We start from the raw sequence: 13,711 nt of genomic DNA, 5'->3' as shown, positions 1-13,711 counted from the left end.
CTATATATTAATTACTACATTAAGTCGTGATCTTGTTTTTAATTTATCACTGTTATTACATTTTTTTTTTAAATTTTCAAAAAAAATGAAAAAAAAATAAAAAAATTTAGATTTTCTCCTTTAAAAAATTCGGTATTCAAATGTGTTTAGACCAAAGACAATTTACTTAATCGAAAAACAAAATTAAAAAGAAAAAATAATAGTCCGAAAGCAAAAACCGAATTAATTATTATGCATGTTAATTTTTTCTATTTTCAAAATAAAATAAGTAAACCATAATTCCAATACAAGATGTAATTTTCAATTTATACCTACTGTTTTAGAAATTAAACTTTTAATGAATTAATAGTAAAATCTTATAAATTAAATTTTTGCGTTTTAATACTAATTTTATTACTATGTGTGGCTTGTATGCACGTTTAACTTAAATAAATAGGAAAAAGTGTACCTACATATTTGATTTTCATATTTACTTATAATTTGCACACATTACTTATAATTTTGGATTTGAAAGAAAATCTTTCAAAAGAAGGATATATTTAATAATTAAATAATTGGTGTCTTATGCATACACACACATTTTTTTGCCGTCCTTAAAATTATGTCTTGTATTAGATTTATTTTAATAACATAATATAATTTATATAATTTATATAATAAGAATATTATATTGTTCCAAAATTTTTCTCAATCTTGATGTATGTATAAATAAATTCTCAGCTAATATATACCGAAATCGAATAATGTGGCACTGAAAATTAAAATATGTAGGTATTTTAAATTATATAAAAAATAAAATATAAACTATATATATAGTGCATACGTTACTCTAATAAACATGATTTGCATGTTTTTATTTCATCAAGCCATAAATATCAATTTCTAATGCATAGCCATTATTTAGAGTCCGATGTCCGTATAGGTACATAATATATACATTTATGTATAAGTCTCGGTAACTACAATTACTGATATTTGCAAAAGAAATTAAATTTATTGTTTATTATTTAATAAAGCATTAAAAATTTCTTAATAATAGATTTTAAGTTTTAATTTTTATAAATAAATATTGTATGCATTTTATGTTGTTTTATTTGATATGAAAAGTGCCACATTTTTGTATTATTTTTAATATTATATTTTTTTTAATATTTAATTTTTAATGATAAAAAATATCATGTTATGTACTTATTCAAAACAATAAAAAATATATTTTTACAAGTATATTATTTAATTAATTTCTTAAAAAATTTTATATTAAATATCTGCAGGTAAGTCTAATACCTATCTATGGTACTAAACAAATAGAGTTTTCATAGATTTTTCTGTAAAGAGATTACTTGCTTAATTTTTCGAGAGTAATAAGCGATTTAGAGATTATAGTAAGGGATATATATCTGCCTCTCACCCGTAAATCTGTTCACATTTTGTGACACTATAGATTACAGCGGAAAAAAATTAGCTTTGGTAGACATTTAAGAGAAGGATTTTCAAAAAAAAATGAAGCGAACTTTAGAGATAAAATTTGATACGATTATACTTTTTTCGAAAATCAATATCGCCGAATTCAATGGCATTTTCGATATAAAAGGTGATGTTTCATTTTAGTTGAATTTTATTATAACAATGCAATTATTTAACTTACATATGTTAAATCAAATCTAAGCAAAAAACAGTATGTATACACTATGCATACATAGATAACAACAAATAATGAAATATGTATATGCAACTAATTTTCCATACAAGTTTTCATTTGACCTGTAAGTAATTGAATTGTTTTAATCATTTCGGAAAAAGGTGTTTTTAAAAATTTTACAACACTTCATAGCATAGTAATTTGCAATTTCTTGCATCATCGTACCAAGATGATGATGCAAGAAATTGCAAGAATTCATAGATAATTAAAAAATCTAATTTAATAAAAACACATGCTTACACCAGAAAACTGTTTTATTTTTCGTGATTTTCGTTTAATACAAATTCTCCATTATGTGTTCCTGAAATTTTTGTTATTGATTCTCCTTTTTCTGCCAAAATATCTTCAATATTAATTTTTCTATCGGCAAACCAGCCCAAATTATCTGCTATTAGATGATTATTTTTGCAACTATCACATTTCACAATAACTACACCTTTTTGATAAGCCTGTTTACTAATTATTTTTATACTTCTTGTATTGCAAATTTTGCAGGTATAAACTAATTGTAGTTTTGATTCTAATTGCGCCAATGGCACAGAATTATTTCCTGGTTGATCTTTGCTATCATTATCATCTTTTTTGGTCACGTTAGTTAGCTGTGCTAAATATCTCGGAAATTCACAATATGATGGTCTTAAAAATTGATATGCATATGTAAAATGTGGATTATGACTGAAAACTTGTGTTACGATATTTGAAGCAAACAAATTTTGCTGTATTGCGATTAATGTACGCATACTAAATATTTGACGTAGATTATTCATAATTACTTTAACTTTATTATACTTTAATATTTACGATAACTTTAAATAAACTTAAAAAAATTTGAAAATTATACATACAAAAAATTCAACAAATTTGATAGATGAAAACAAAATAACAAAATTTATTTTGACAGTGACAACCAACCTGGCCAATAATGTCAAAAAACTTTTTGCCAACTGATGTCATGCGATATGTCAAAATATCTAAAAAATAAAAGAATTTAAACCGCGGTTGTTAAATATTTTTCTTATGTCAGAATTTAAGCTAAAGCTACTCATGTGCATACCATAGATAAATTGAAATAATAGACTGGCAATAGAGTATATCTTCCCTTTGCCTGTAATGAAACTTCCCATCTAACATTTTCCAATTTCCATTTCATTTCATATTTTTAGAATCCATTGTTCTTTTTTTTATTATTTTTAGCAAAATAAATAAAAATAATAACAGATTTGGTTAAAACAATAAATATTTCAAAGTATGAACGAAATTTAAAGCGTAAAATAATTCTTATTTCATGAAAATCGCATAAATGAAAAAATACGTTCTTTTTAGTGGTAAAGCATTCTAGAGAATTAGAGTAACTAGTTGAATGAAATAGTTTAGTGTAAAATAAAAATTCATCAAATATTTGTAGATAGATTTTGAACTCGAATAGTCTGATCTAAACAAAGTGCACTGCATGTGTATATAAAAACTTATACGCATAATATCTACATAGTACATCTATTGCAATAATATTTATTTTTGTATTTTTTTTTAAATAAAACTTTCCACCATTAGCACATACCTATATTAATAAAATTACTGTTTTCAGTTTACTCTTACTGAGTATTTTCTGCAAATGTACTACATTCACGAATAACATTCATTTTAGCAATCATGTTTTCCAGGTCTGCTTCCAACTGCAGGTTTTTTTCTTGAAAATTTTCAATTTCAGCTACTTTGTCATTAATTTCCTGTTCGTTTTCATAATATTTGGAAGCCAAATATTTAGTCATTTTTAAAAGAACTTTTGATTTAAATCGTTCGTCTGCAAGTTTAGATTTCAGCTCCGCATTTTTTAATTTTAGTTTGTTTACTGAAAAATAAAATTTAAAAAAAGTACACATACTTATGTACATGTAATGTTGCGGTACAATATTTGAGATTTAAAAAACTACAATTACATAACATCTATATACATACATATTTATAAATGTACATAGCATGTATTGTGACTATAGTTTATTTGGAATATTTTTCATTGCAAAGTATCGGTGTTTATTTAAATTAGGAAAATAGGTAACTAAATTATTATTTTCTGTTGAGATCATAGGTAATTACCTTTTTTTCTGTTTAATTTTAAGTTATATTTAATAGTTTTGCAAGTTTCGTTTATGCACTCAAAACCTCCATCCGCTAAATATGAGCTTTCTAAATTAATTTTTGTAGACTTCTTTAAATTTATATTGGCAATTTTATATGCACACTCATCTAAATAACAAAATATATTTTTCATTTGGTTGAACTGTGATTTAGCATCAAGTTCGGATGGGTAATATTTCGTAGTTTTTTTGAGAACAACAAAAAGAAGACTTTGTACTTTAGAAAGCACTACGTCTTGAAATTTTCCTGTGGTTTCTTGCCCTTCCAATAAGGATTCCTAAAAAAAAAAAAGAAATACAAGTTATTTCTCAAAACATTTTTTATTAATAGAATAAAATACCATTTTCTTAATTCGCAAATTTGTAGGAACAAGAACAAGAACCGGTGAATATTATTTGAATTTTTGTTTACACAAAATTAAATGTCAAGCATTTCAACGGTAATTTTAGTAAAGCTTTTTCGGAAATTGTGTCTCGTATTCATTTAATAATTTATTATGTTTTTGCTGTCAAATTTTTGAAAGAATTTTTTTCAAAACAATCTACGGACACTATTCAAAGACGCAAACCATTCTGAAAAAAGTAGTACTAAAATACTTTTTTGCTACAAATTTTCTCTCAGACATTTTAATTTTTTTTTGCTTAAATTAATTTTATGTTTATGCGCAGAGAGATATAGAATTATTTATATTTAATTACAATTCGTACAACAGTTCCTTCTTCGTTAATTTTCAATATTTTGATATTTTTCCAAACACTTATTATTTAGAAAAGAAAACACTTGTTTTGTGTTTTCAACTGAACTCGTTTATGTTATTTTCTTTTTCATAAGCTCATTCTTAAAAATATCATTAGGAAATGTGTTAGGATTATCTTTATAATTTATTGTTTCAAAAAATTCTTTCTTCTTTGTTTTTAAATCGCTTGAAGTTAACATTTTATTCAAAGACATCAAAGCAATAAGAATAACTCATTTAAATCACATATTTTTATAAAATTTTATAAGCTCTTCTATTTTATGAACATGTTAACGTAATTCACAGATCTCCCCATGTGGCTGTCACTGAATTTTGCTTTATTTTAGTACATATTTTTTACAAGTTCTGACAGTTTGAAAAGATAAGACATGTACATAAACTTTTTCAGTGCATTTATGTTCTTTTTGTTAAAATTCGTTTAAAAATAAATATATTTTATAAAAACAATTATTTATTATGTAAATTAAGTTATTTTGAAAAACTTTAAAATGCTTTATTTATAGTTAAGAATAACTGCCCAGTTTTTACTTGGATGTGGTAAGAAGAAAACATTTGTTTTGTTCTCAAAAACTCCATGTTAAAATTTATATACAATATAAAATGTTAATTTATTTTAGAACTGGTTTGTATGTTTCTCGAATTATATTAGGAAATATATGAATTAAAGAGCAAATGATAGACTAAAAAATTTTGAAACATTAGATGTTGTATTAAAATGTTTAATTTTCGTTTTAATTACAAAAACGAAATGAAATTGGATGAAAAGAATAATGTAATAATAACCATTTTGGTGATATGCGTAGTTGGCTCTGTAGAATCTATATGCCCGGAAATTTGCCAATGCAAAAAATTAAGTGAAACTGGTGAAAGCTTGAAAGTAAAATGTGGAGGAACACCGCTTAAGAAGATTAATAGTTTTAAGGAAATAAATTTTGGACTTGATGCTGGAAATGTTGTGCAACTGTATGTTATAAAAAGAAAATAATTGCAAAACAATTTTTTTTGAATATGCAGTTTGTAATTTTTCAAACAAAAGGCAAATTTTGTTTTTCACAAACAGTTTACAAATTAATTGTTTTGCAAAATGTTAAAATACACCTAGATCTTTAATAAAATCATATTTAAATTTATTAACAATTTCAGGGATTTAAGCAAAAATCTTATTTCATATATTGATAAGAACGATTTTGCTAATTATACAGCTTTGAAACGACTAGATTTAACATCAAACCAATTAAAGCAAATTGATGAAAGTGTATTTGGCGAAATTCCAGCTTTGGAAAGATTAAAATTATCTTCAAATTTAATAGAACATATATTGCAAGGATCTTTTGAGAAACTAAAGGGATTAAAGCAGATGTAACATACATTTTAAGTGTTTAATTCAACAAATAAAAAATTTAATTTTTAGTGATATATCTGGAAATCCTCTGGCGTGTGATTGTGATTTATTGTGGTTAGTTTCATGGACTAATATATATCAAGTGAAACTGCAACCACCCCCAAAATGTGAAACTCCATCCCCTTTCAAAGGAATACAGCTGAAAAAACTTCAAGTTGGATCGGATTTGCATTGCGAATCTCCTCTTCAACCGCTTTTAGAATTGAAACCCGATACTGACCAAGTATGAACAAAATTTTCAACTTTTCAAAACTTAAAATACAACTTATTGTTCTCTTTTTAATTTTCAGCTTGTCTTTGAAGGTGACGAGCTAATTTTAAGATGTAGAGCGCCACGTGTAGCTGTTGGTGCAGCAAAAGATTCTGAAGACTTGCCGGCACGTTCGCACGTATTTTGGGGTTGGTCTGAAAGAATTGTAGATCCTAATTCAACCGAAGATATTCATTATTTAGATCCAAGCATACAATTTCAATCAATTAAAATTGAAGCCAAACATTTATCTGATTCAGGGCTTTTGGATTCTATTTTAAGAATTCCAAATGTAACACGAATTCACTCTGGAATGTGGGATTGCCGTTTGCGAAGTCAACAAGCTAATTTGTCAAGATCTATTTCTGTAATTGTGATATCAAATACTACAAAGTATTGTCCAGCTCATGTAATCAAGAATAACAAAGGGAAGTATTTTTGGCCAAGAACTATAAGAGGTAAAACTGTTCGCGTTCCATGTGTTGGTGAAACACCCCTTGAAGCTTTTGCTTCTTTTCAATGTAATGAAAATGGTGAATGGAATAATTTAAATACAGAATCCTGCCCATTCATCAGCGAAATAACAAGAATTTTTCAGCAATTTTCTCAATTTGATTTAGCAGGATCTAAAGATCGTGCATTGGAAAGTGCTACCCGGTTAAGAAACTATACACAATCGGATGATAACCTTAAAAAAATAAGAGATCCAATGGATTTAGTTTTCATTACAAAAACCTTAAAGAATTATTTGCATTTTGTGAGTCTCAAAAAGGATTTAGGCACAATGCTATTAGATATAGTTTCACAAATCATCACTTTGCCCCGAGTTTTAGCACAACAAGCACACTCTATCGAAAAATCAGGACAAAGTTTGGTATACGCTGTAGAACAAGTTGCTCAACATACACCTTCATCTTTAACTCATAAACCACATTTAGCCATAGAATATTTTAATATTAGTCCACATTCATTTAATGGATTGATATGCACATGGATGAAGACTGAAAATTTAAATTCAAGAGATAACTCAAAACCGAATCCAAGGGTGTTTCAATGTAATACAGCAGGTCAAACTATAGATATTTTTCGGCAGCATGTTGATGCATCCGTACAAATTCCGATGGGTTTGCTGAGTTCTTATAAACAAAAGTTTCTCTTCTCTTCTCAAAAATTAATGGTTGCTGTATATGAAAATAGTAATTTATTACCATATCATAAAAATAACACAAGTTATCAAGTGACATCTTGTGTAATTGGGGTAAAAATTTTATCAGATTCAATAGACTTTTCTGGTAATTTAAGCGAACCAATATCTGTCATGTTACGTGTTAGACCATATCATAACGATGTAAGTGGGCCAGTTCCGGTTTGGTGGGATCCAGTTACGTTATCTTGGACAATGCATGGATGTCAAACTTCATATTATTTTCATGGACTATTAGTATTTTCTTGTTATAGATTAGGCTATTACGGTTTGTTGCAAAATAACAAGTATTTAAATGACTTTCCAGATGAAAATGCAGGTGCCAAATTTAGAATCTCCCCATTAGGATTTTATATAGGAAGTATAATTTTATTTATTTGTTGCTGGATAAATATTGTGACGTATTTGTCAAGTGGTAGCACAATTTTAATGGCGAGACGTCAACGTCATGCTTTAGTTAATACGTGGCTTGCTGTTTCATTATTAGTTACAGTATTTGCTTTAGGAATCTATCAAACTGAAGATTATCGATATTGTCAATTATTTGGAATTAGCATACATTACTTTAGTCTATGCGTGTTACTTTGGGTTTGTGTTAGTGTTAGTAACATGTATAAACGTTTGTCAAAACGAAATCGCGTGCCTGTTGATGATATACCTAAGGAAAACGTGGGAAGGAAACCAATTTTGGGAATATATCTAGTAGGATGGGGTATCGGACTGATTATATGCGGAATTTCGGGGGCTGTAAATATGAGAGAATATTCTTCTTATGCTTATTGTTTCTTTGGTAATGGTCCTTCGTTAAGCGCAATATTTGTGCCATCAATAATTCTGTTAGTATTCTTATCGATTTTATTTATATGTGTGCGATGCCATATTCGCATAGTTGCTGATAATCAAAATCATTTTTCCGAAGGAACTCAAGCTACAGAAAATGTTGATATTGAACTTTTAGAATCAAATCAAAATGGAATGGTTTTGAATCAATCAAATTATAATAGATCGATAACGCTAAGTTCTCCAGCAACCAGTATACAAGATGATTCCGAACACACGAATATAGTTCAATTAAGAGCCCACTTCATCTTTGTGCTTATCTATTGTATTTGTTGGTTATCTGCAGCAGCAAGTGTTGTGACGCCTTTTGAGGATCGTGGGATGTTGTATGAGGAAGAGGTGTTTAGCATTCTATATGCCATATTAACATCACTATTGGGTTTATTTATTTTATTTTTTTATTGTGTTTCACGAAGTGACGTGAGATGTCAGTGGTCACAATGGTCTTTTAAAAATTTTTGTCGTCGAAATCAGGGAGGAAAGAGAAATGGATGCTGTAGAAGAACAAGAAGTATTAGCGATACAAAAGAGTTAAGCGCTGTTGTATATCATCATGCACCCTGTAATGCGACCGTAAATTCGATTTCTGGATCTAGGTCTAACAGTCAATGTTCAAAAACACGTCCAAACTCCGCATCTGGAAATCATTTGAAAACAATATCGGATTTAAATACAGCAGCCCCTGTAACTAGAACAGAAAGTCCCAATAAAATTTTGATGAACACCTCAACTGGCGTAACAGTTATGCAGAGAGCCGGAAACAATGTTGGTGGAAATGCAGCACAATATGTTCATAATCCAATTATAATGACGCAAGAGATACCAAATCCGGAAATATTTTATAATCCAAACCAAATAAACGTTGCAAGAAAATTTTTTAAAAAACAAAAACGTATTGCGAAACGAAATAACTTTGAACTACAAAGACAAATGGATAGAGGTGGTTTAGGTGGAGCGAGTGACTTTTGTGATGCTGCAAGTGATATATCATCCACAATTGGTTTTAGTCCTGCAAGTGCCGTAACATACCCAAGAGAATCTCATCATGGTCCGCAACGACAATCTCAACCATCAGGTGTTACTCCTAATATTTGTGGTGCTATGTCTATATTCAGTACAGGTAGTAAAGTTAACAATACTAATATTCATGTTCGACAAGATATTCCGGGCGGAAGTGGTTTCACGAAAGAATCTCGACAGCAGAGTAATAATCCTAATATTCTTTCTGACAGCTGTAATGAAAGCGACATGATTTGTGAAGCTGAACGCCTTGTCCTAGGAGCTGAAGGATTAAGAGTTTTGGCTGCCACAAGAAATAAAGTAAATAATACAGAAATGGTAGCAAATATTTATACTAATGTTCCAGAAACTTTACAACCGCAACACGAAATTGTAACCATGAAATCAGATGAGAAATTTAAACGGAGGTCTCATAACATAGATTGCTTAATGGAAGAAGATGAATCAGTTCAAGAAAATTTGGAAGTTCAAATACATAATGATTTAAATACTCAAGGAAATAATAACTCCGAACGAATTGGTGTTCCCTTATATGTAAATGGTAATATTCGGAATATTGTAGAAAATAGTCAAGTAGATATCCCAACGGAAAGTAGTATGTTACCTGAAAATAAAAAAGAAATATCGAACACTCTGAAGAAAAATTCAGATATTTTAATATCGCCAAAGGACAAAGTTCAACCGGCATTCTTAGAACTTCAGACTTCAATTAATAATAGCATAAGTAACGGCAGTGATAGCAATAATTCAAACGTAAATGAGCATTTAATTTTATCTTTAAATAGTCCAATTCTTGCTATGAATACACTAGGTTTACCTAGTATTAAAACAGATGCGAATAGCAGCATTTGTACAATAAAAAGTAATAATTTGTGTGATCAGTTGGCCTCAAGTTGCGGTAGTAGTAATGCACTTAACGCAAGCATTGAAGATAATAAATTGGATTTATCAAAGAATGATGCGTATATATCTCCAGCATTAGAAATTCGGGATAAGGTTGCTATTTATCATCCTGATTCGGAAGAAATTTATATATCAAATTGCCAACAATCAAAGAAATCTAAATCAATGTTAGAACTAGATTTAAATAATGATAATTATGATAATAGTTTAACGTGTAGTGGTAGTTCTAATAAATTTAAAAAATATGATAATTTTCATGAAACTCAGATACGTTCTATATCTTGTACAAATTTATCTCAGTTAGGTGCTGATGAAATATTATGCGCCATAACACAACCTCATTTACCACCAAAAAAACTAAATAATTCAAATGAATCACCAACTATCAATCGAAGAGAACAGTCCTTCAATAAATTACATCAAAAGCAAAAAATAGACCAACAATTAGATCGTGGTAGCCCAATACTGTTTTCACCTAGCTTATGTGATATAGATGATCTTCCATCTCCAGCAGATCGCCGCAAACCAATAGTTTTAGCTGAAGATTCAATAATACCAGTTCCAGATGATGATATATCAACAAGTAGTTTAAATAATAGCCAAAGTGCAACAAGTACTGGTAATACAAATAATAATTCTGATTCTTTAAATTTATTTTCACAGTCACTGCGGCGAAATTTTACATCAAGTCCTACATGTGAAAGCGATTTAAATTACCAAAATTCCGAATTAAGTATACGAAGTCATGGTTTATATGCTCCACAGGCAGATAATGACCTTAATTTAACATTAACTGGTGATGAACATTGTTTTTATCCTTATCAATCCTCAGAAATAAGTGATGTGGAGGATGATCCTGATTTTGATGATTTTAATAATTGTTCAAATGATTGTTTATTACCCCAGGATCATGAAGAAATAATAGATGGAAGTCAAACATCTTTAGATGAACTATATCAAAGGATAACAAGAAGAAAAGAACGTAATAATCGAGAAAATACAACAAATAATTGTGGTATGAAAGAAGATATAGAATGTAATTTAATTGCAGAATCAAATTCTGTAATAACGGATACCACATACGGTGAAACGGAAGCCATTATAGGTGGTAAAATAACAAATAATGATCATGATAATGAATTTTCTCATCAGCAACCTTTTCAAATACAACAAAGAGATTTTATTAGTAAAAAGGCTGACATTACAAATGTTGTTGGTGCGGCTATTATAGGTATAGTAAATGATGGTAGTAGTGGTGGTAATAGTGGAAATTTTGAACATGAAGATGATAGCAGTCAAGGAAGTATAATATCTTATATTGACCCAAATGGTGATGGGCAAAGGAACTGAATTTATAATATTGTATACCATTCCGCCCTTTTCAACACGTACATACATACATATGAAAAAAAAAATTGTCCTTTATTATTAATTTATTATATTGAATTTGTCTTATTTTTATTATCTATTCTATTTATGGCAATAATTCAAATCATATTTAATTATGATTTTCTCAGAAATTAAATAGAATTTTTATTTGCTCTTCAATATTTTGTTGAACCACACAATTTGTTTTTTTAATTTAACTTTTCTTTAACTAGTAATATCAATACAAGAATTGAATTTAATTATCACATTGTATCAAATGGCCTGACTTAATATTCCCATTATGTGGAGTCATAATAATTTTATATTTTATTTTCGATAGACTGATTTTATTTGTTTTAGTTTTAATAAAACAAGAAAAAAATGCCATATTTTTACAATAATATTCAAAGAGTTTCTAATATATTATTTTGTAAGATTATAAAATTATATCAAAATGTTTTATATCATTTATAAAGCATATCTTGAGGACATTTTATATGTAAAATTTTTATTTTTTTTACATGCAAAAGAGAATTCCATTTTCAAAATTGATGCCTAAATAATATTTTAAAAAGTATTAAATATATTTTTTTAAATTTTAATAGTTCAGTTTGGCTTAAAAACTAAAGCTCTTTAAAAACTGTTTTGAATTTATTAAAGTTAGAGTCAGAGAAATTTTTTTATACCTTAATTAGGAATTCTCTAATTTCTGAAAATACATAATTATTCATTATTAAATCGTGTTCTTCATTGGAAAAATTTGTTGTTATAAAATTGACTAATGCGTTTCGAAATTTTTTTAACACCACAATCTATTCAGTAACAATTTTTTATTTTCATCGTTATTATGAAATTTTGTTTTTGGTACCTTATTTTTCTAATTAAATATTAAATAAAAAATACAAATTTGATTACTGTATTTATATCTAGATAATAAATAATTAATTAAAAATTATACATTTTAATATAAAGAATTTTTGAAAATTTTTTAAATCATATAAATATATAAAATTTAGGTAGCTTTTTATAAAGAAAGAGATATTTTTTTTTATTGAAAAAAAACTTTTTTTTTTATATTAAATAATATATCAAATAATCTAAATTTATTACACATACATATAAATATTAACAATTTAATTATATAATAAAATGAAATTTTGCTAAAATTTTTGAAAAAAAAAAGAACTTAAAAAATTATAATAAGAAATGAAAACGAAAACGCCATTATCATTATATTATAGATATTATAAAATGTATTGTTTTAAATTTTTATTGATTATTATTATTACAAATTACAAAAAAAAAAAGAAAAAAATCGACTATTAATAATATTATAAATTTAAATTAATCGTTATATGTAACTGCTTTAATTGTCTATAAAAAAAAGAAATTATCATTATAATTATGTATACATATATTAAAAGAAAAAAAAAAAAGCAAAAATTTATATTTTAAAAATTTGTATATTTCATTTATATATTATTATGAGTTTCACCTGCTGGTTTAATGACTAGTTAATAGTGTTTTATAATAAATAATTTAATTACAAATTTTTAATAAAAGTTATTAGGTATTGCATTCAAAATACGAATTTTTAGTTTTTTAAACTCTTGTATCTAAAATCTTAAAGTTTCATTTTGAAACTTTAAAATACACTTTTTATTATTTAGGCACAAAAATTTTAAATATTTCAATTAGTTTATTAATAAGAATTATTAATTTAAAAATCCTATTCATAAAAAGAAACATATTAACTACAAATTAAACCAACATTATTTTTTTGTTTTATGAACAACAAGCATATTGAAATTTAATATTATTTTATTTAAAAACTTGGTAAATTTCAATAGAATTTAAATGAATTTTATTTTTCTTTCTGCTCTGCCATATTGGTTAAAGGGCATTATAATATAAAATAGTTGAATTAATTAAAGTATATAATTATTTAATTAAAAAAATAAATAGTAAAAAGAATTTTAAATGTTTCAGTTCTTCTCTATATAAAAAATAAAAGTAGAACAACGAAGACTTATTTAAAGAAAATTAATTTAATGTAGAATTATAATAATTGTATGTAAGTTTTTAATTTAATTTTTTTTTTTTTTTTGTAAAATTATAATTTCAATTTTAAT

The 13,711-nt window shown here is 26.7% G+C and overlaps 2 protein-coding genes across 4 annotated transcripts in view; one reads left to right on the top strand and one right to left on the bottom strand.

Annotated features, from left to right (window-relative positions):
- LOC129605453 (DNL-type zinc finger protein-like) overlaps positions 1-2,580 on the bottom strand; it is a 49,907-nt gene extending 47,327 nt beyond the window's left edge. Inside the window, exons 1-4 of one of the 3 annotated variants that reach the window (XR_008696716.1) lie at positions 1,940-2,580; positions 1,646-1,761; positions 824-968; positions 649-751 (exon numbers count right to left, since the gene is read on the bottom strand). Coding sequence is in view for 2 of the 3 variants with exons in the window: in XM_055515232.1 (XP_055371207.1) it covers positions 1,954-2,466 (513 nt within the window). In the remaining variant the exon portion in view is untranslated. Of the gene's footprint in view, positions 1-648; positions 969-1,645; positions 1,762-1,939 lie in introns of those variants that run through there. The other 2 variants (XM_055515231.1, XM_055515232.1) reach the window with 2 other exon arrangements.
- A 2,449-nt stretch (positions 2,581-5,029) lies between these two features.
- On the top strand, positions 5,030-11,903 carry LOC129605485 (adhesion G protein-coupled receptor A3). Its single transcript, XM_055515268.1, has 5 exons — positions 5,030-5,129; positions 5,210-5,555; positions 5,736-5,951; positions 6,004-6,217; positions 6,285-11,903. The coding sequence occupies exons 2-5, from the start codon at positions 5,308-5,310 to the stop codon at positions 11,559-11,561; spliced, it is 5,955 nt and encodes a 1,984-aa protein (XP_055371243.1). The 5' UTR covers positions 5,030-5,129; positions 5,210-5,307; the 3' UTR covers positions 11,562-11,903.
- Positions 11,904-13,711: the final 1,808 nt, after the last annotated feature.

Source organism: Condylostylus longicornis, unplaced genomic scaffold (assembly GCF_029603195.1).
Source record: "Condylostylus longicornis isolate FDR11 unplaced genomic scaffold, ASM2960319v2 ptg000013l, whole genome shotgun sequence".
NCBI classification, from domain to species: domain Eukaryota; kingdom Metazoa; phylum Arthropoda; class Insecta; order Diptera; family Dolichopodidae; genus Condylostylus; species Condylostylus longicornis.
The sequence above is the reverse complement of the archived record's forward strand: the minus strand, read 5'-3'. Positions and strand labels throughout refer to the sequence as shown.